Source organism: Pseudophryne corroboree, chromosome 11, assembly GCF_028390025.1.
Source record: "Pseudophryne corroboree isolate aPseCor3 chromosome 11, aPseCor3.hap2, whole genome shotgun sequence".
Taxonomy (NCBI): domain Eukaryota; kingdom Metazoa; phylum Chordata; class Amphibia; order Anura; family Myobatrachidae; genus Pseudophryne; species Pseudophryne corroboree.
The window spans coordinates 174143049-174163617 of record NC_086454.1 but is presented as its reverse complement, the minus strand read 5'-3'; the positions used below and the strand labels follow the sequence as shown (position 1 = coordinate 174163617).

At 48.7% G+C, this 20569-nt stretch overlaps 1 protein-coding gene across 1 annotated transcript in view; it reads left to right on the top strand.

Moving 5' to 3' along the window:
• The first annotated feature begins 682 nt into the window (after positions 1–682).
• The window catches only part of BBS1 (Bardet-Biedl syndrome 1), a 171184-nt gene continuing 151297 nt past the window's right edge, over positions 683–20569 (top strand). The window contains exons 1-2 of the mRNA XM_063945091.1: positions 683–891; positions 11463–11533. Of these exons, the coding sequence (XP_063801161.1) occupies positions 860–891; positions 11463–11533 (103 nt within the window). The 5' untranslated portion in view covers positions 683–859. The remainder of the gene's footprint in view (positions 892–11462; positions 11534–20569) is intronic.

Below are 20569 nucleotides of genomic sequence, written 5' to 3'. Positions count from 1 at the left end.
TAAGGGCTGTGGTCGGCATGGTGCGGAGGTGCAGAGAAGGACTGAGGGTGGCGGTGCGACTGAGGGAGGCGGCGGTGTAGCAGAGGGCAGCAGAGGTGCAAGGAGGAGAAGGCTGTGGTCGGTGGCACTGCGGCTCCTACGGCTGCGCGGCCGCTCCTGATTGGCTGCCGGTCCGGTGAACTTTTCAAATAGTAGCGCTGCGGTCATAGGAGCGAGAGCTCGATGCGGCGGCGGGGTGTCTTCAGACACAGTCGAAGTGCCGGTATGGCATACCGTTGCATACCGGCCTACTTCGAGCACTGAAACATTTAATGTTCACTTTGTTTGTAAATACAACACTTTTTGTGCATCCAGAAACTTATTGCACATCCCTCATATTTGCAGTCCTCCCCAAACCCCCCCCCCCCCCCCCCCAAAAAAAAACAAAAAAAAAACAAACACGTTTTGGGGGGGCCAACCCGCAACTATTAATAAATAGGCTCCATTATGTATAATTGCAGTCACTTGTGTGAAAAGAAAAAATTATATTACCCGCTAACAATATAATCAAACTGCTGCAGGAAAATACATTCCATTTCTTTGTCACTTTTTTTCTTGTTAATAAAGTTTCCGATTAGATGAGGGGGGGGGAAAATCAGTCTTCTCTCAGCTTTGTTGTATCTGAGCGTCCAATAACAGCTCGGTAGTGGGCGGATACACAGAGGCTTGATAGGGACCCGGTGGTTGCCGTGACAACAGAACAGCGGCCTATGTAGAATGGAACGTATGTGATGCGCTATACGTTGCATATTACAGCTGCGTGCTGATAAGCCGGAATCCCAGGGAAATGCTGCTGTAGAAATATCACAGAGACTGCATCATGTCCTCGGCGTCAGACAGCGCCCGAGAGGGGTGAGAGAGCGCTCTGTGTGATGTAGTGTGTGAGGTGACGTGTGCAGGGGGTGACAGCCCTCATCGGCTAAATGCTGTATGGACACTACAAGAGGATGATATCCCGACTGGTGGTATTTTAACCGCTTCCCTTATTAGTCTAACAACTCTATTGTTAGGACTGTTTTACATTTCAAATTTGAGTATTTTCTTTTTCTGGAATTATTATTAAAATAACTGGGAAGTAAACCTGACAAAGACTTGGCACATTGGCTTTATCACAAGCAGTAAAAGTAGATACAGTAGGTACATGATACACATGATCATTGGTCACCTAACAACGAATCTATGCTCTCACGAGTAGGGCCCTCTTCCCTCATGTGCTTATCCTTTCTCTTACTTTAATAATCTTCAGTTGCACCAACTCCAGCAGTCTTCTGCCACCTGATACTTATTCCAGTGTCATCTGCTGATGTAGCTATGTTTATTTACCCTGTACTTGTCCTATATTGTCTTCAACTTTAAATTGCTGTTTTCCTGTTTTGATTATTTGTTTATGTACTCTGTAATTGGGCGCTGCGGAACCCTTGTGGCGCCATATAAAGGATAATAATAATATTATTAATAATAATAATGCTTATATGTGCCTAAATTATGTCCTTTATAGCCAGTGTGTGTTTCAGCATTACATAGCTATCTGACATTCATAGCACATAATATTTCTCTTACGTCCGAGAGGATACTGGGGTCCACATTAGTACCATGGGGTATAGACGGGTCCACTAGGAGCCATGGGTACTTTAAGAGTTTAATAGTGTGGGCTGGCTCCTCCCTCTATGCCCCTCCCACCAGACTCAGTTTAGAAAATGTGCCCGGAGGAGCCGATCACAGCTAGGGGAGCTCCTGAGGAGTTTTTCTAGTTTTATTATTTTGAGTTTGTTATTTTACAGGAGGCTGGTTGGCACCAGTCTGCCTACTTCGTTGGACCTAGGGGGGAGAAAGGCCCAACTTCCTAAAGAGTTAATGGTCCCGTTACTCCGCTGACAGGACACTGAGCTCCTGAGGGAGTCATTCGTAAACCCCACCACGGCAAGCGTACCCTCCCGCAGCACGCCGCCACTCCTAACAGAGCCAGAAGAAATGAAGAGTGGTGAGTACAGCGCTGGCGTCCCGGTTAGTGGGTCTCTGGCAGGTATGGCAGCACAAGGGTAGGAGCGCAGCGCTGGGTGCAGGCTGCGCTCCATGACGCTCAAAAATCACGTGTGTGTGTGTATGTCAGAAGTGCCGCTGAGGGGCGCGCTGAGCCACCGCTGACACTCTACACTGGCTAATCATATGATGCAGCTCTCACCCAAGGGGTGCAAGCTATGGTTGAGGATATTAGGGATGTATTGCAGATTTCAGAGAAGGTACCGGTTGAAGATGAGGAGTCTTATTTTAACGTAAAAAAGAAATCCTCTGTTACTTTCCCTGCATCAAAGGAGTTAAACTCCCTCTTTGAAGGAACTTGGGTAAACCCAGAGAAAAAGTTTCAGATCCCTAAAAGGTTACTCATCTCCTTTCCTTTCCCTCAGGAGGATAGGAAAAAGTGGGAAAACCCACCTATTGTGGATGCCTCTGTGTCTAGATTAGCATAAAACGTTATTTTACCTGTCCCTGGCGCAGCCTCCTTAAAGGATACGTCTGACCGCAAGATTGAGACTACTCTCAAATCACTGTACACAGCTGCAGGCGTGGCCCAGAGACCCACTATTGCTTGTGCATGGATCTCTAGGGCCATTGTAAAATGCTCAGGTAACCTAATTGATGATTTAGATTCAATGAATAGGAGTGAAATTTACTTACTATTATGTCACATTCAGGATTCTGCAAGCTTCATGGTGGAAGCCATGAAGGAAATTGGCCTGCTTAACGCATGGGTTACAACTATGGCAGTTTCGGCATGCAGAGGACTGTGGCTACGCCAATGGACTGCGGATGCAGACTCCAGGAGAGGCGTGGAAAGCCTGCCCTTCACAGATGAGGCCCTGTTCGGTGACGAACTAGATACGTGGATATCCAAGGCAATTGCGGGTAAGTCGACATATCTTCCTTCCGCAGCTACACCGGCTAGGAAATCATATCCTGCACCTACACTGCAGTCCTTTCGGACAGCAAAATGTAAAAACAAATCCAGGGGTTCCTCCACTGCCTTCAGAGGGGGTCGAGGAAAACCCAGAAAATCTGCAGCGACAGGTTCTCAGGAGCAGACCTCAGGTTCTGCTTCCTCAAAGCCTTCGGCATGACGGTGAACCGCACTGCCTGACGAACAGGCAGGTGGGAGCACAGTTAAAAGATTTCAGTCACATCTGGGCAACATCATGCCTAGATCCCTGGCTCAAAGACTTTGTTGCCCAGGGGTACAGACTGGAATTTCAAGATCTCCCACCTCACAGATTCTTCAAATCAGGCTTACCAGCTTCTCAGGAAGAAAATACAATCCTGGAAGAGGCAATTAAAAAATTGATACAAACACAGGTCATTGTTCCAGTTCCACCTCACCTACAGAACAAATGTTATTATTCCAACCTGTTCGTGGTACGGAAGCCGGACGGTTCGGTAAGGCCGATCTTAAACTTAAAATCCCTGAACCCCTATTTGCGGGTATTCAAATTCCAGATGGAGTCTCTGAGAGCGGTAATCTCAGGTCTGGAGGAAGGGGAATTCTTGGTATCTCTGGATATCAAGGATGCGTACCTTCATATTCCGATCTGGCCGCCTCACCAGGCCTATCTCAGGTTTGCACTACAGGACTGTCGCTACCAGTTCCAGGCCCTGCCATTTGGCCTCTCCGCAGCACCGAGGGTGTTCACCAAGGTCATAGCAGAGATGATGCTCCTCCTCCGCAAGCAGGGAGTGAGCATTATTCCATACCTGGACGATCTACTGATAAAGGCATCTTCCAGGGAGAGGTTGTTGCAGAGTATTGCTCTCTCAACTCAACTACTCCAGGATCATGGAGGGATTCTGAACCTTCCAAAATCACATTTGGAACCAACAAGGAGACTTTCCTTCTTGGGGATGATACTCGACACGGAAGTACAGTGGGTATTTCTTCCATTGGAAAAAGCTTTGGTGATCCAGTCAATGGTCCAGGATGTCCTGAAGCCAGCCCGGGTATCGGTTCATCAGTGCATTCACCTACTGGGGAAGATGGTAGCCGCCTACGAGGCACTGCAGTACGTAAGATTCTGTGTAAGATTCTTTTAGCTGGATCTCCTGGACAAGTGGTCCGGATCACATCTTCAAATGCACCAGCGGATACACCTGTCGCCGAAAGCCAGATTTCTCTTACGTCCTAGAGGATGCTGGGGACTCCGTAAGGACCATGGGGATAGACGGGCTCCGCAGGAGACATGGGCACTTTAAGAAAGACTTTAGGTATGGGTGTGCACTGGCTCCTCCCTCTATGCCCCTCCTCCAGACCTCAGTTTGATACTGTGCCCAGAGGAGACTGGGTGCATTACAGGGAGCTCTCCTGAGTTTCCTGTCAGAAAGTATTTTAGTAAGGTTTTTTATTTTCAGGGAGCCTGCTGGCAACAGACTCCCTGCATCGAGGGACTGAGGAGAGAGAAACAGACCTACTTCTGTGAGTTTCAAGGCTCTGTTTCTTAGGCTACTGGACACCATTAGCTCCAGAGGGATTGGTACGCAGGTCTCACCCTCGCCGTCCGTCCCAGAGGAAGCTCCCCGGACTCTCCCCTGCTTACTCACTGTGACAGAGGGTTTTCAAGAGGGGGGGGGGGGGGGCACATAATTGGCGCATATACATATAAAAGGCGCTACTGGGTAAACATTTTGTGTTTCTTCCTGGGTCATATAGCGCTGGGGTGTGTGCTGGCATACTCTCTCTCTGTCTCTCCAAAGGGCCTGGTGGGGAAACTGTCTTCAGATAAGAGTTTCCCTGTGTGTGTGGTGTGTCGGTACGTGTGTGTCGACATGTCTGAGGTAGAAGGCTCGCCTAGGGAGGAGGGGGAGCGTATGAATGTGAGGTCTCCGTCGGCAGCGCCGACACCTGACTGGATGGATATGTGGAATGTTTTAAGTGCTAATGTAGATTTATTGCACAAAAGATTAGACAAAGCTGAAGCTAGGGAACAGTCAGGGAGTCAACCCATGTCTGTCCCTATGTCGCCGGGACCTTCGGGGTCTCAAAAGCGCCTACTATCCCAAATAGGAGACACAGATACCGACATGGATTCTGACTCCAGTGTCGACTACGATGATGCAAAGTTACAGCCAAAAGTGGCTAAATGTATTCGTTATATGATTATTGCAATAAAAGAGGTTTTGCATATCACAGAGGAACCCCCTGTCCCTGACACGAGGGTACACATGTATAAGGGAAAGAAGCCTGAGGTTACTTTTCCCTCCTCACATGAGTTGAACGAATTATGTGAAAAAGCTTGGGAATCTCCAGACAAAAAACTGCAGATTCCCAAAAGGATTCTTAGGGCGTATCCTTTCCCACCAACGGACAGGATACGGTGGGAATCCTACCCTAGGGTAGACAAAGCATTGACACGCTTATCAAAAAAGATAGCACTGCCATCCAAAGATACGGCTACCCTCAAGGATCCTGCTGACCGCAAGCAGGAGGTTACCTTGAAGTCCACATTGAAGTACACATTCTGGTACGTTACTCAGACCGACAATTGCGTTGGCCTGGGTTTGTAGCACTGTAGCAGCATGGACAGATTCCTTATCAGCGGAAATTGAGACCCTAGATAAGGATACCATTTTATTGACCCTGGGGCATATAAAAGATGCTGTCTTATATATGAGAGATGCTCAAAGAGACATTAGTCTACTGGGTTCCAGAATAAACGCTATGTCTATTTCTGCTAGGCGAGTCTTATGGACCCGGCAGTGGACAGGTGATGCCGACTCAAAGAGGCATATGGAGGTTTTGCCTTACAAGGGTGAGGAATTGTTTGGGGAAGGTCTCTCGGACCTCGTCTCCACAGCTACGGCAGGTAAATGGAATTTTTTGCCTTATGTTCCCTCACAGCCTAAGAAAGCGCCACATTATCAAATGCAGTCCTTTCGGTCAAATAAAAGCAAAAGAGTACGTGGATCGTCCTTTCTTGCCAGAGGTAAGGGCAGAGGAAAAAAGCTGCACAACACAGCTAGTTCCCAGGAACAGAAGTCCTCCCCGGCCTCTGCAAAATCTACCGCATGACGCTGGGGCTCCACTGAAGGAGTCCGCCCCAGTGGGGGCACGTCTTCGACTTTTCAGCCACATATGGGTTCACTCACAGGTGGATCCCTGGGCAATGGAAATTGTTTCTCAGGGATACAAGCTGGAATTCGAAGAGGTGCCTCCTCGCCGGTTTTTCAGATCGGCTCTACCGACTTCTCCCCTAGAAAGGGAGATAGTGTTAAATGCTATTCACAAATTGTGTCTTCAACAAGTGGTGGTCGAGGTTCCCCTGCTTTAAAGAGGAAAGGGATACTACTCAACTCTGTTTGTAGTCCCGAAACCGGACGGTTCGGTCAGACCCATTTTGAATTTAAAATCCCTGAACCTATACTTAAAACGGTTCAAGTTCAAGATGGAATCGCTCAGAGCGGTCATCGCCAGCCTCGAAGGGGGGATTTTATGGTATCTCTGGACATAAAGGATGCATACCTTCATGTTCCCATTTATCCACCTCACCAGGCGTACCTGAGATTTGCGGTACAGGATTGTCATTACCAATTTCAGACGTTGCCGTTTGGGCTTTCCACGGCCCCGAGGATTTTCACCAAGGTAATGGCGGAAATTATGGTGCTCCTGCGCAAGCAGGGTGTCACAATTATCCCGTACTTGGACGATCTCCTCATAAAAGCGAGATCACGAGAGAAGTTACTGAACAGCGTGTCACTTTCACTGAAGGTGTTACAGCAACACGGCTGGATTCTCAATATCCCGAAGTCGCAGCTGGTTCCTACGACTCGTCTGACCTTCTTGGGCATGATTCTGGACACAGACCAGAAAAGGGTTTTTCTTCCGATAGAAAAAGCTCAGGAACTCATGACTCTAGTCAAGAACCTATTGAAGCCAAAACAAGTGTCAGTACATCATTGCACTCAAGTCCTGTGAAAGATGGTGGCAACATACAAAGCCATTCCCTTCGGCAGGTTCCATGCAAGGACTTTCCAATAGGACCTATTGGACAAGTGGTCCGGGTCACATCTACAAATTCATCAGCTGATCACCCTGTCCCCCAGAGCCAGGGTATCTCTCCTGTGGTGGCTGCAGAGTGCTCACCTTTTAGAAGGCCGCAGGTTCGGCATTCAGGACTTGATCCTGGTGACCATGGATGCGAGCTTCAGAGGGTGGGGAGCAGTCACACAGGGAAGAAACTTCCAAGGACTTTGGACAAGTCAAGAGACTTGTCTTCACATCAACATCCTGGAACTGAGGGCCATATACAACGCCCTACGTCAAGCGGAGAACTTACTTCGCGACCAACCAGTTCTGATCCAGTCAGACAACATCACCGCAGTGGCTCATGTAAACCGCCAAGGCGGCACAAGGAGCAGAGTGGCAATGGCGGAAGCCATCAGGATTCTTCGCTGGGCGGAAAATCATGTAAGCGCACTGTCAGCAGTGTTCATTCCGGGAGTGGACAACTGGGAAGTAGACTTCCTCAGCAGACACGACCTGCATCCAGGAGAGTGGGGACTTCATCAGGAAGTCTTCGCACCGATTGCAAGTCAGTGGGGACTGCCCCAGATAGACATGATGGCGTCCCGCCTCGACAAAAAGCTACAGAGGTATTGCGCCAGATCAAAAGACCCTCAGGCGGTAGCAGTAGACGCCCTAGTGACACCGTGGGTGTTCCAGTCGGTCTATGTGTTTCCTCCTCTTCCTCTCATACCCAAGGTGTTGAGAATAATAAGAAAAAGAGGAGTGAGAACAATTCTCTTTGTTCCAGATTGGCCACGAAGGGCCTGGTATCCGGATCTGCTGGAAATGCTCACGGGAGATCCGTGGCCTCTTCCTCTGCGACAGGACCTGTTGCAACAGGGGCCCTGTCTGTTCCAAGACTTACCGCGGCTGCGTTTGACGGCATGGCGGTTGAACATCGGATCCTAGCGGAAAAGGGCATTCCGGATGAGGTCATTCCTACTCTGATAAAGGCTAGGAAAGACGTGACAGTGAAACATTATCACCGGATATTGCGAAAATATGTTTCTTGGTGTGAGGCCAGGAATGCTCCTACGGAAGAATTCCATCTGGGCCGTTTCCTTCACTTCCTACAGACTGGAGTGAATTTCGGCCTAAAATTAGGATCCATTAAGGTTCAGATTTCGGCCTTATCCATTTTCTTTCAAAAATAATTGGCTTCTCTCCCAGAAGTACAGACTTTTGTGAAGGGAGTGCTGCATATTCAGCCTCCTTTTATACCTCCGTTGGCGCCTTGGGACCTTAACGTGGTGTTGAGTTTCCTTCAGTCGCACTGGTTTGAACCACTTCAAACGGTGGAGTTAAAATATCTCACTTGGAAGGTGGTCATGTTATTAGCCTTGGCTTCGGCTAGGCGAGTGTCGGAATTGGCGGCTTTGTCATATAAAAGCCCCTATCTGGTTTTCCATATGGATAGGGCGGAATTGCGGACCTGTCCTCATTTCTTGCCTAAGGTGGTGTCATCTTTTCACATGAACCAACCTATTGTGGTGCCTGTGGCTACGCGAGACTTGGAGGATTCCGAGTCCCTTGATGTAGTCAGGGCTTCGAAAATTTACATGGCCAGAACGGCTAGAGTCAGAAAAACAGAAGCACTATTTGTCCTATATGCAGCCAACAAGGTTGGCGCCCCTGCTTCAAAGCAGACTATTGCTCGCTGGATCTGTAACACGATTCAGCAGGCGCATTCTACGGCTGGATTGCCGTTACCAAAATCGGTCAAGGCCCATTCCACTAGGAAGGTGGGCTCGTCTTGGGCGGCTGCCCAAGGGGTCTGGGCACTACAACTGTGCCGAGCTGCTACTTGGTCGGGTTCAAACACCTTTGCAAAGTTCTATAAGTTTGATACCCTGGCTGAGGAGGAACTCCCGTTTGCTCAATCGGTGCTGCAGAGTCATCCGCACTCTCCCGCCCGTTTGGGAGCTTTGGTATAATCCCCATGGTCCTTACGGAGTCCCCAGCATCCTCTAGGACGTAAGAGAAAATAAGATTTTAAACCTACCGGTAAATCTTTTTCTCGTAGTCCGTAGAGGAAGCTGGGCGCCCGTCCCAAGTGAGGACTACTTCTGCGAGACTTGTATATAGTTTTGCTTACATAAGGGTTATGTTATTGTTTCATCAGTTTTGGACTGATGCTAAGTTGGTTTTTCATACTGTTAACTGTTTAATGGATACACAAGTTGTACGGTGTGGATGGTGTGGGCTGGTATGAATCTTGCCCTTGGATTAACAAAATTCCTTTCCTCGTACTATCCGTCTCCTCTGGGCACAGTTTCTCTAACTGAGGTCTTGAGGAGGGGCATAGAGGGAGGAGCCAGTGCACACCCATACCTAAAGTCTTTCTTAAAGTGCCCATGTCTCCTGCGGAGCCCGTCTATCCCCATGGTCCTTACGGAGTCCCCAGCATCCTCTACGGACTACGAGAAAAAGATTTACTGGTAGGTTTAAAATCTTATTTTTCGCTCCTCTGGTGGCTGCAGACTTCTCACCTGATCGAAGGCCGCAGGTTTGGGATTAAAAATTGGATTCTTCTAACCACAGATGCAAGCCTCAGAAGTTGGGGAGCAGTCACCCAGGGGAAAACTTCCATGAAAAATGGTCAAGTCAGGAAACCATCCTTCCAATAAACATTCTGGAACTAAGGGCCATATACAATGCTTTTCTACAAGCGGAACATCTTTTTCAAGATCAAGCCATTCAGGATCAGTCGGACAATGTAACGGTGGTGTCCTACATAAACTGACAGGGTGGAACGAAGAGCAGGGCTGCAATGTCAGAGGTAACAATAATTCTTCTCTAGGCAGAGAGACACACAGTGGCGCTGTCGGCAATCTTCATTCTGGGATTAGACAACTGGGAAGCAGACTTCCTCAGCGGACACTATTTCCATCCAGGCGAGTGGGGCCTCTACCCGGAGGTGTTCACAAAGGTGACAAGCCGGTGGGGAATACCTCAGATAGACATGATGGCCTCTCGTCTCAACACGAAGCTCCGGCGGTACTGTTCCAGGTCAAGAGACCACAAGCAGTGACTGTGGACGCGCTGGTTACTCCGTGGGTGTTCCAGACAGTGTACGTGCTTCCTCCACTTCCGCTCATCCCAAGAATTCTCAGAAGAATCAAAAGAACAAGGGTTCAGGCGATCCTCATTGCTCCGGACTGGCCAAGAAGGGCTTGGTACGCGGATCCTCTGGAATTACTAATAGAGGATCCGAGGCATCTTCCTTTTCGCGAGGACCTTCTACAGCAAGGGCCGTTCGTCTATCAAGATTTACCACGGCTACGTTTGACGGCATGGAAGTTGAGCGTCAGATTTCAGCCCGGAAAGGGATTCCGAACAGGGTGATTCCTACTCTGATCCAAGCTAGGAAGGGAGTAATGTCTTAAGCATTACCATTGTATTTGGATAAAATATGTGTCTTGATGAATCCAAGAAGTTTCCTGCGGTGGAGTTTCAACTAGGGCGTTTCGTCCTTCTTCTGCAAGCAGGTGTGGATGTGGGCCTACGCCTGGTAGGAGGGGCATAGAGGGAGGAGCCAGCCCACTCTATTAAACTCTTAAAGTGCCCATGGTTCCTAGTGGACCCATCTATACCCCATGGTACTAATGTGGACCCCAGTATCCTCTACGGCAGCATTTTTCAACCGCTGTGCCGCGGCACACTAGTGTGCCGCCAGCGGTTGTCAGGTGTGCCGCAGCCCGCCATCCGCCGCCCACCAGAGATGTCCTACATAGTGCTCCAGCGCCCGCCGACAGTGCTCCGCTCCCCCCCTCCGCCTGTCAGATACTTGGATCCATCTGCTGTCGGGCTCGGCCAGTGTATTCAGCTCTTCTGCTGCCCGTCCCGTGAGCTTAGGTGACGTGCTGTGACACATAGGTCATGCACGCCACGTCACGTTCCCGCCCGCCTGCTAGTGTGAGCTGCTGCCTGCGGACTGCTCTGCTGTCTGCTCATCCTGCCCAGAATAAACAGGACTGCAGGTTGGCATTATTGTGGGGGCAGTGTGTACAATTACAAGGGAAGAGACAGTGCGGAATTACTGGGGGGGAGGTAGTGTGGAATTACAGTGCGGGCCAGTGTGTTTGATTTATAACTCTGGGGGCCAATGCATGTGTGTCCCCCCTACCTTCCGTGGGAGACGGATAGCGTGCCTTGGCAATGTTAAAGTCTTTTTAGGTGTGCCGCGAGTCGAAAAAGGTTGAAAATCACTGCTCTACGGACTACGAGAAAAGGATTTACCTGTAGGTATTTAAAATCCTATTATTATCCTATTATTGGTGTGTGTGTGTGATAATCTAGTACTGCTTTGTAATTTACGTATTGATGGGAAAGACTGCATGACAGTGTTTGACATCATGTCTTATGTCTCTTTACTTAGTGAGGCTTCAAAATGGTTGGACGCTCATTATGACCCTGTTGCAGGTCTGAATACAGTCTCCTCTTGCACTGGTAAGTACAGTAAAAGAGCAGTGATTCTATTGCAACAATATAATAACAGTATTGGGAATAGAATACATAGTTTGGAAAATAACTGGAGGTATTTAAAGCTCTGGAAAGAAAACAAAAAACCTGCAGCCATGGGGTCTTGCTATTCAATTAGAGTAGAGAAAATGAGACGCAGTGTTTTTTATAGAAATCACAGCGTCTTTTTTCATGCACTGCCAGAACAAGTCTGATTTTTCCCTAAAATCGTTATTGTTAGGAAAAATCACTGGGACTTACTCTGGCACACTGGTGGCTCCCGCCCTCTCGTCCGTCCCCCCCCTCTCCTCCCCCTCTCCCTCCCCTCTCCCTCTCCTCCTCTCCTCCCCCTCTCCCTCTCCCCAAGGAATCTCTAAGCCAGTGGTTCCCAACCGCAGTCCTTAAGTACCCCCAACAGTTCATATTTTCCAGGTCTTCTCACGGGATTTCAAGTGAAATAATTTGCTCCACCTGTGGGTCTTTTAAAATGTGTCGGTGAGTAATGAATACATCTGTTCAACTGCTAGGTGACCTGGAAAACATGAACTGTTGGGGGTACTTGAGGACCGAGGTTGGGAACCACTGATCTAAGCAATTGGAAGTGTCCAATTAGCTTAATTAGTCAGTTACCTTTTGAAGCGGTGTCCTCTCCAGCGTCGAAATCCGGACTCCTGCAGCAGCGGTGAGTGTGTGTAAGTGTGTGTGTGTGACTGACCTGCATGTGTGTGACGGTGACCCCCTGGAGACAGCAACTGGGAGAACAACATCTCCAGTAGCCACCTCCCCTCTCAGAAGCCCGTGAGCCTCCCAGGAGCCCCCTTCCCTGTGTAAAGATGGAGGGGAGACCATAGGATGGGTAAGTATCATTATTTATTTTATTTATTTTCTTTTTTACTCATGCCACACGGTTTTCAGAGATACAAAACCCCACAAACATTTTTTTTTTAAATTGGATACCGAGGCTATCGGGAGCGCGCATACCCGCTGTAATCCAAAACTGGGCGCGAGGTCTGCAAGGTTTTTTCACCTCGCTAAACTTGTGCCCAATTGAATTTCCCCATTATAGGGGAATTCAGGTGACGGCTGGACATTAAAAAACAAAACAAAAAAACACAAGTACTTAACATGGACTATAGGTGGGAGTACACACGGAGAGATCCATGCTTAAATTCTAAACAATCTGACTAGATCGCTTAGAAGTTAAGCACGGATCTCTCCGTGTGTATGCCCCACAGCGATAGCGATGCACGGCACTGCGCGTTGCTATCGCCGGTACTAGATCGTTCTGCATGCAGGCATAATCTAGTGTCATCCCTCATTTCACCGCTGTGTACTGAGCAGGGGAGAGATGTGTGCTGAGCGGTCTGTGCTAGATCGCTCAGCACACATCTCTCCCCGTGTGTACTAGCCTTAAGAGGCTGAACCAAGATTGTCATTTGTTTGATACCCTCCACATGGTGTAAGAAGATTTCTAGGGATTATGATAAACTGATTAAAAAGATTGTCTGTTACAGAGGGCGACGAGTCCTCTTTATGAATCTGTTGTCTTGCTTTGAAATGACTGCACTTGCCTATTGAGAAAGAGTGACAGACCTCTCTGATGTACTATTATTTTACTTGCTGCAAAAAAGAGTGCTTATAGATGCATTATATATCTAGCTATATATATATAAATGTGAAAGTCCTCACTCACTGTCTAACTGACTCATCACTAATTCTCTTACTTCCCAATATGTTAGGAAGCCAAAATTTAACATAGGTATTCTTCTGTGAGAAATAGGAAAACTACATATTTAGAATTTGAATAAACCTCCCCTAAGGGGATGAACAAGGGTTTGACATCATTATGTCATTACCGATACGTGGCTTACGTTGCGTGAATGATGATATCCAAATGGATAATCAAATAAAAATTTGTATTGCACCTCCAGTGTGTAGAATTTAATAAACTACAAAAATTGACCTGTCCCTTTTTGCCGTATCTGCCGGGTAATGCCAAGAACCATGGACTAATATTTACTTACAGTAAGACGTCTCAAATTTACAGCTCTATAGATTTACCAAATTTTTAACACCCATTTATAGGTACAATCGTTAAAATGAGAAACTCCTGTGTGAAGAACGGTTAGAACAGCCAGTCCTGTGTGTGTGTATGTATGTATATATATATATATATATATATATATATATATATGTGATGAAAATGTACAAAATAAAATTAAACGTTGAAAGGAACGGAGTTTGTTGATTATTATTTATGTGAATCAGTTTAAATGGCTCCAACTATTACCGGAGTCCGGTATTTTTAGTAAGGAATGAATAACTGGCACTCAGGATTACTGTAGATGCAATAAACCAATGTGTTTAATGTGCAAACAGCAATGTTTCGCGTCACTGTGATTCTTTTTCCAGCTCAATAACACCCCTTTCTCTGACGTCCTAGTGGATGCTGGGAACTCCGTAAGGACCATGGGGAATAGCGGCTTCGCAGGAGACTGGGCACAAAAGTAAAGCTTTAGGACTACCTGGTGTGCACTGGCTCCTCCCCCTATGACCCTCCTCCAAGCCTCAGTTAGATTTTTGTGCCCGGCCGAGAAGGGTGCACACTAGGGGCTCTCCTGAGCTTCTTAGTGAAAGTTTAGTTTTAGGTTTTTTATTTTCAGTGAGACCTGCTGGCAACAGGCTCACTGCATCGAGGGACTAAGGGGAGAAGAAGCGAACTCACCTGCGTGCAGAGTGGATTGGGCTTCTTAGGCTACTGGACACCATTAGCTCCAGAGGGACCGAACACAGGCCCAGCCTCGGAGTCCGGTCCCAGAGCCGCGCCGCCGGCCCCCTTACAGAGCCAGAAGCAAGAAGAGGTCCGGAAAATCGGCGGCAGAAGACATCCTGTCTTCACCAAGGTAGCGCACAGCACTGCAGCTGTGCGCCATTGCTCCTCAGCACACTTCACACTTCGGTCACTGAGGGTGCAGGGCGCTAGGGGGGGGCGCCCTGAGCAGCAATAAAAACACCTTGGCTGGCGAAAATACATCACATATAGCCCCCAGGGCTATATGGATGAATTTTAACCCCTGCCAGATTCCACAGAAAAACGGGAGAAAAGGCCGCCGAGAAGGGGGCGGAGCCTATCTCCTCAGCACACTGGCGCCATTTTCTCTCACAGCTCCGTTGGAGGGAAGCTCCCTGGCTCTCCCCTGCAGTTACTACACTACAGAAAGGGGTTAAAAAAGAGAGGGGGGCACTAATTAGGCGCAGTATAACAATACAGCAGCTATAAGGGGAAAAACACTTATATAAGGTTATCCCTGTATTTATATATATATATATATAGCGCTCTGGTGTGTGCTGGCATACTCTCCCTCTGTCTCCCCAAAGGGCTAGTGGGGTCCTGTCCTCTATCAGAGCATTCCCTGTGTGTGTGCTGTGTGTCGGTACGTTGTGTCGACATGTATGAGGAGGAAAATGAGGTGGAGGCGGAGCAATTGCCTGTAACAGAGATGTCACCCCCTAGGGAGTCGACATCTGAGTGGATGAGCTTATGGAAGGAATTATGTGAGTCGGCTCTTTACAAAAGATTGATGACATGAGACAGCCGGCGACCCAGCCTGTGCCTGTCCAGGTGTCTCAAAAGCCATCAGGGGCTCTAAAACGCCCGTTACCGCAGATGGCAGATACAGACGCCGACACGGATACTGACTCCAGTGTCGACGATTAAGAGACGAATGTGACTTCCAGTAGGGCCACACGTTACATGTTTGAGGCTATGGAAAATGTTTTTACACATTTCTGATAATACCAGTACCACTAAAAAGGGTATTATGTTGGGTGAGAAAAAAACTGCCTGTAGTTTTTCCTGCATCTGAGGAATTAAATGAAGTGTGTGATGATGCGTGGGTTTCCCCCGATAAAAACTGTTAATTCCTAAAAAGTTATTAGCATCATACCCCTTCCCGCCAGAGGATAGGGCACGTTGGGAAACACCCCCTAGGGTGAATAAAGCGCTCACACGCTTGTCTAAACAGGTGGCACTACCGTCCCCGGATACGGCCGCCCTTAAGGAACCTGCTGACAGAAAGCAGTAAAATATCCTAAAATGTATATACACTCACACGGGTGTGATACTGCGACCAGCAATCGCCTCAGCCTGGATGTGCAGTGCTGGGGTGGCTTGGTCGGATTCCCTGACTGACAATATTGATACCCTAGATAGGGACAGTATATTACTGACTATAGAGCATTTAAAAGATGCATTTCTATATATGCGTGATGCACAGAGGGATATTTGCCGACTGGCATCAAGAGTAAGTGCGCTGTCCATTTCTGCCAGAAGAGGGTTATGGACAAGACAGTGGTCAGGTGATGCTGATTCCAAAAGGCATATGGAAGTATCGCCTTATAAAAGGGAGGAGTTATTTAGGGTAGGTCTAACAGACCTGGTGGCCACGGCAACGGCTGGAAAATCCACATTTCTCTGACGTCCTAGTGGATGCTGGGACTCCGTCAGGACCATGGGGATTAGCAGCTCCGCAGGAGACAGGGCACAAAAATAAAAGCTTTAGGACTAGGTGGTGTGCACTGGCTCCTCCCCCCATGACCCTCCTCCAAGCCTCAGTTAGGTTTTTGTGCCCGTCCGAGCAGGGTGCAATCTAGGTGGCTCTCCTAAAGAGCTGCTTAGAAAAAGTTATTAGGTTTTTTATTTTCAGTGAGTCCTGCTGGCAACAGGCTCACTGCAACGAGGGACTTAGGGGAGAAGAAGTGAACTCACCTGCGTGCAGGATGGATTGGCTTCTTAGGCTACTGGACACCATTAGCTCCAGAGGGATCGAACACAGGCCCAGCCATGGAGTCCGGTCCCGGAGCCGCGCCGCCGACCCCCTTGCATATGCCGAAAAGTGAAGAGGTCCAGAAACCGGCGGCAGAAGACTTTTCAGTCTTCATGAGGTAGCGCACAGCACTGCAGCTGTGCGCCATTGTTGTCAGCACACTTCACACCAGCGGTCACTGAGGGTGCAGGGCGCTGGTGGGGGGGGGCGCCCTGGGCAGCAATGATAATACCTTGTTCTGGCTAAAAATACATCACATATAGCCCCTGGGGCTATATGGATGTATTTAACCCCTGCCAGGTCTCACAAACACCGGGAGAAGAGCCCGCCGAAATAGGGGGCGGGGCCTATCTCCTCAGCACACAGCGCCATTTTCCTGCACAGCTCCGCTGCGAGGAAGGCTCCCAGGACTCTCCCCTGCACTGCACTACAGAAACAGGGTAAAAAAACAGAGAGGGGGGGCACTTTTTTGGCGATATTGATATATTAAGCTGCTATAAAGGAAACAACACTTCTGTAGGGTTGTTCCTATATATTTATAGCGCTTGGGTGTGTGCTGGCAAACTCTCCCTCTGTCTCCCCAAAGGGCTAGTGGGGTCCTGTCTTCGATAAGAGCATTCCCTGTGTGTCTGCTGTGTGTCGGTACGTGTGTGTCGACATGTATGAGGACGATGTTGGTGTGGAGGCGGAGCAATTGCCGGTAATGGTGATGTCACCCCCTAGGGAGTCGACACCGGAATGGATGGCTTTGTTTATGGAATTACGTGATAATGAAGTACCTGTCCAGGCGTCTCAGACACCGTCAGGGGCTGTAAAACGCCCTTTACCTCAGTCGGTCGACACAGACCCAGACACGGACACCGAATCTAGTGTCGACGGTGAAGAAACAAACGTATTTTCCAGTAGGGCCACACGTTATATGATCACGGCAATGAAGGAGGCTTTGCATATCTCTGATACTGCAAGTACCACAAAAAGGGGTATTATGTGGGGTCTGAAAAAACTACCTGTAGTTTTTCCTGAATCAGAGGAATTGAATGAAGTGTGTGATGAAGCGTGGGTTAACCCCGATAGAAAACTGCTAATTTCAAAGAAGTTATTGGCATTATATCCTTTCCCGCCAGAGGTTAGGGCGCGCTGGGAAACACCCCCTAGGGTGGATAAGGCACTCACACGCTTATCAAAACAAGTGGCGTTACCGTCTCCTGAAACGGCCGCCCTCAAGGATCGAGCTGATAGGAGGCTGGAAACTACCCTGAAAAGTATATACACTCATACTGGTGTTATACTGCGACCAGCCATCGCCTCAGCATGGATGTGCAGTGCTGGGGTGGTTTGGTCGGATTCCCTGACTGAAAATATTGATACCCTGGATAGGGACAGTATTTTATTGACTATAGAGCAATTAAAGGATGCTTTTCTTTATATGCGAGATGCTCAGAGGGATATTTGCACTCTGGCATCGAGAGTAAGTGCGATGTCCATATCTGCCAGAAGAAGTTTATGGACGCGACAGTGGTCAGGTGATGCGGATTCCAAACGGCATATGGAAGTATTGCCGTATAAAGGGGAGGAATTATTTGGGGTCGGTCTATCGGATTTGGTGGCCACGGCAACAGCCGGGAAATCCACCTTTTTACCTCAGGTCCCCTCCCAACAGAAAAAGACACCGTCTTTTCAGCCGCAGTCGTTTCGTTCCTATAAGAACAAGCGGGCAAAAGGACAGTCATATCTGCCCCGAGGCAAAGGAAAGGGTAAGAGAGTGCACCAAGCAGCTCCCTCCCAGGAGCAGAAGCCCTCCCCGGCTTCTGCAAAGCCCTCAGCATGACGTTGGAGCTTTACAAGCGGACTCAGGGGCGGTGGGGGGTCGACTCATGAATTTCAGCGCACAGTGGGCTCACTCACAGGTGGACCCCTGGATCCTGCAGGTAGTATCTCAGGGTTACAGGTTGGAATTCGAGAAGTCTCCCCCTCGCCGGTTCCTAAAGTCTGCTCTGCCAACGTCTCCCTCAGACAGGGCGACGGTATTGGAAGCCATTCACAAGCTGTATTCTCAGCAGGTGATAGTCAAGGTACCCCTCCTACAACAGGGAAAGGTGTATTATTCCACACTATTTGTGGTACCGAAGCCGGACGGCTCGGTAAGACCTATTCTAAATCTGAAATCTTTGAACCTGTACATACAAAAATTCAAGTTCAAGATGGAGTCACTCAGAGCAGTGATAGCGAATCTGGAAGAAGGGGACTTTATGGTGTCCCTGGACATCAAGGATGCTTACCTGCATGTCCCAATTTGCCCTTCACATCAAGGGTACCTCAGGTTCGTGGTGCAAAACTGTCATTATCAGTTTCAGACGCTGCCGTTTGGATTGTCCACGGCACCTCGGGTCTTTACCAAGGTAATGGCCGAAATGATGTTTCTTCTGCGAAGAAAAGGCGTATTAATTATCCCTTACTTGGACGATCTCCTGATAAGGGCAAGGTCCAGAGAACAGCTGGAGGACGTAGTAGCACTAACCCAAGTAGTGCTGCAACAGCACGGGTGGATTCTGAATTTTCCAAAATCTCAATTGACCCCGACGACACGTCTGCTGTTCCTGGGAATGATTCTGGACACGGTTCAGAAAAAGGTGTTTCTTCCGGAGGAGAAAGCCAGGGAGTTATCCGAACTTGTCAGGAACCTCCTAAAACCAGGAAAAGTGTCTGTGCATCAATGCACAAGAGTCCTGGGAAAAATGGTGGCTTCTTACGAAGCGATTCCATTCGGCAGATTCCACGCACAAACTTTTCAGTGGGATCTGCTGGACAAATGGTCCGGATCGCATCTGCAGATGCATCAGCGGATAACTTTGTCTCCACGGACAAGGGTGTCTCTTCTGTGGTGGTTGCAGAGTGCTCATCTGTTAGAGGGCCGCAGATTCGGCATACAGGACTGGGTCCTGGTGACCACGGATGCCAGTCTGAGAGGCTGGGGAGCGGTCACACAGGGAAGAAACTTCCAGGGAGTGTGGTCAAGCCTGGAGATGTCTCTTCACATAAATATACTGGAGCTAAGAGCGATTTACAATGTTCTAAGCCTGGCAAAACCCCTGCTTCAGGGTCAGCCGGTGTTGATCCAGTCGGACAACATCACGGCAGTCGCCCACGTAAACAGACAGGGCGGCACAAGAAGCAGGAGGGCAATGGCAGAAGCTGCAAGGATTCTTCGCTGGGCGGAAGATCATGTGATAGCACTGTCAGCAGTGTTCATTCCGGGAGTGGACAACTGGGAAGCGGACTTCCTCAGCAGACACGATCTACACCCGGGAGAGTGGGGACTTCATCCAGAAGTCTTCCACATGATTGTGAACCGTTGGGAAAAACCAAAGGTGGATATGATGGCGTCCCGCCTCAACAAAAAACTGGACAGGTATTGCGCCAGGTCAAGAGACCCTCAGGCAATAGCTGTGGACGCTCTGGTAACACCGTGGGTGTTCCAGTCAGTGTATGTGTTTCCTCCTCTGCCTCTCATACCAAAAGTACTGAGAATTATACGGCAAAGGGGAGTAAGAACGATACTCGTGGCTCCGGATTGGCCAAGAAGAACTTGGTACCCGGAACTTCAGGAGATGCTCACGGAAGATCCGTGGCCTCTACCTCTAAGACGGGACCTGCTTCAGCAGGGACCGTGTCTATTCCAAGACTTACCGCGGCTGCGTTTGACGGCATGGCGGTTGAACGCCGAATTCTAAGGGAAAAAGGCATTCCGGAAGAGGTCATCCCTACCCTGGTAAAAGCCAGGAAGGAGGTGACTGCACAACATTATCACCGCATTTGGAGAAAATATGTTGCGTGGTGTGAGGCCAGGAAGGCCCCGACGGAGGAATTTCAACTGGGTCGATTCCTACATTTCCTGCAAACAGGATTGTCTATGGGCCTCAAATTAGGGTCCATTAAGGTTCAAATTTCGGCCCTGTCGATTTTCTTCCAGAAAGAATTGGCTTCAGTTCCTGAAGTCCAGACTTTTGTAAAAGGAGTACTACATATACAGCCCCCGGTTGTGCCCCCAGTGGCTCCGTGGGATCTTAATGTAGTTTTGGATTTTCTCAAATCCCATTGGTTTGAGCCACTCAAATCGGTGGATTTGAAATATCTTACATGGAAAGTAACCATGCTACTGGCCCTGGCTTCAGCCAGGAGAGTGTCAGAATTGGCGGCT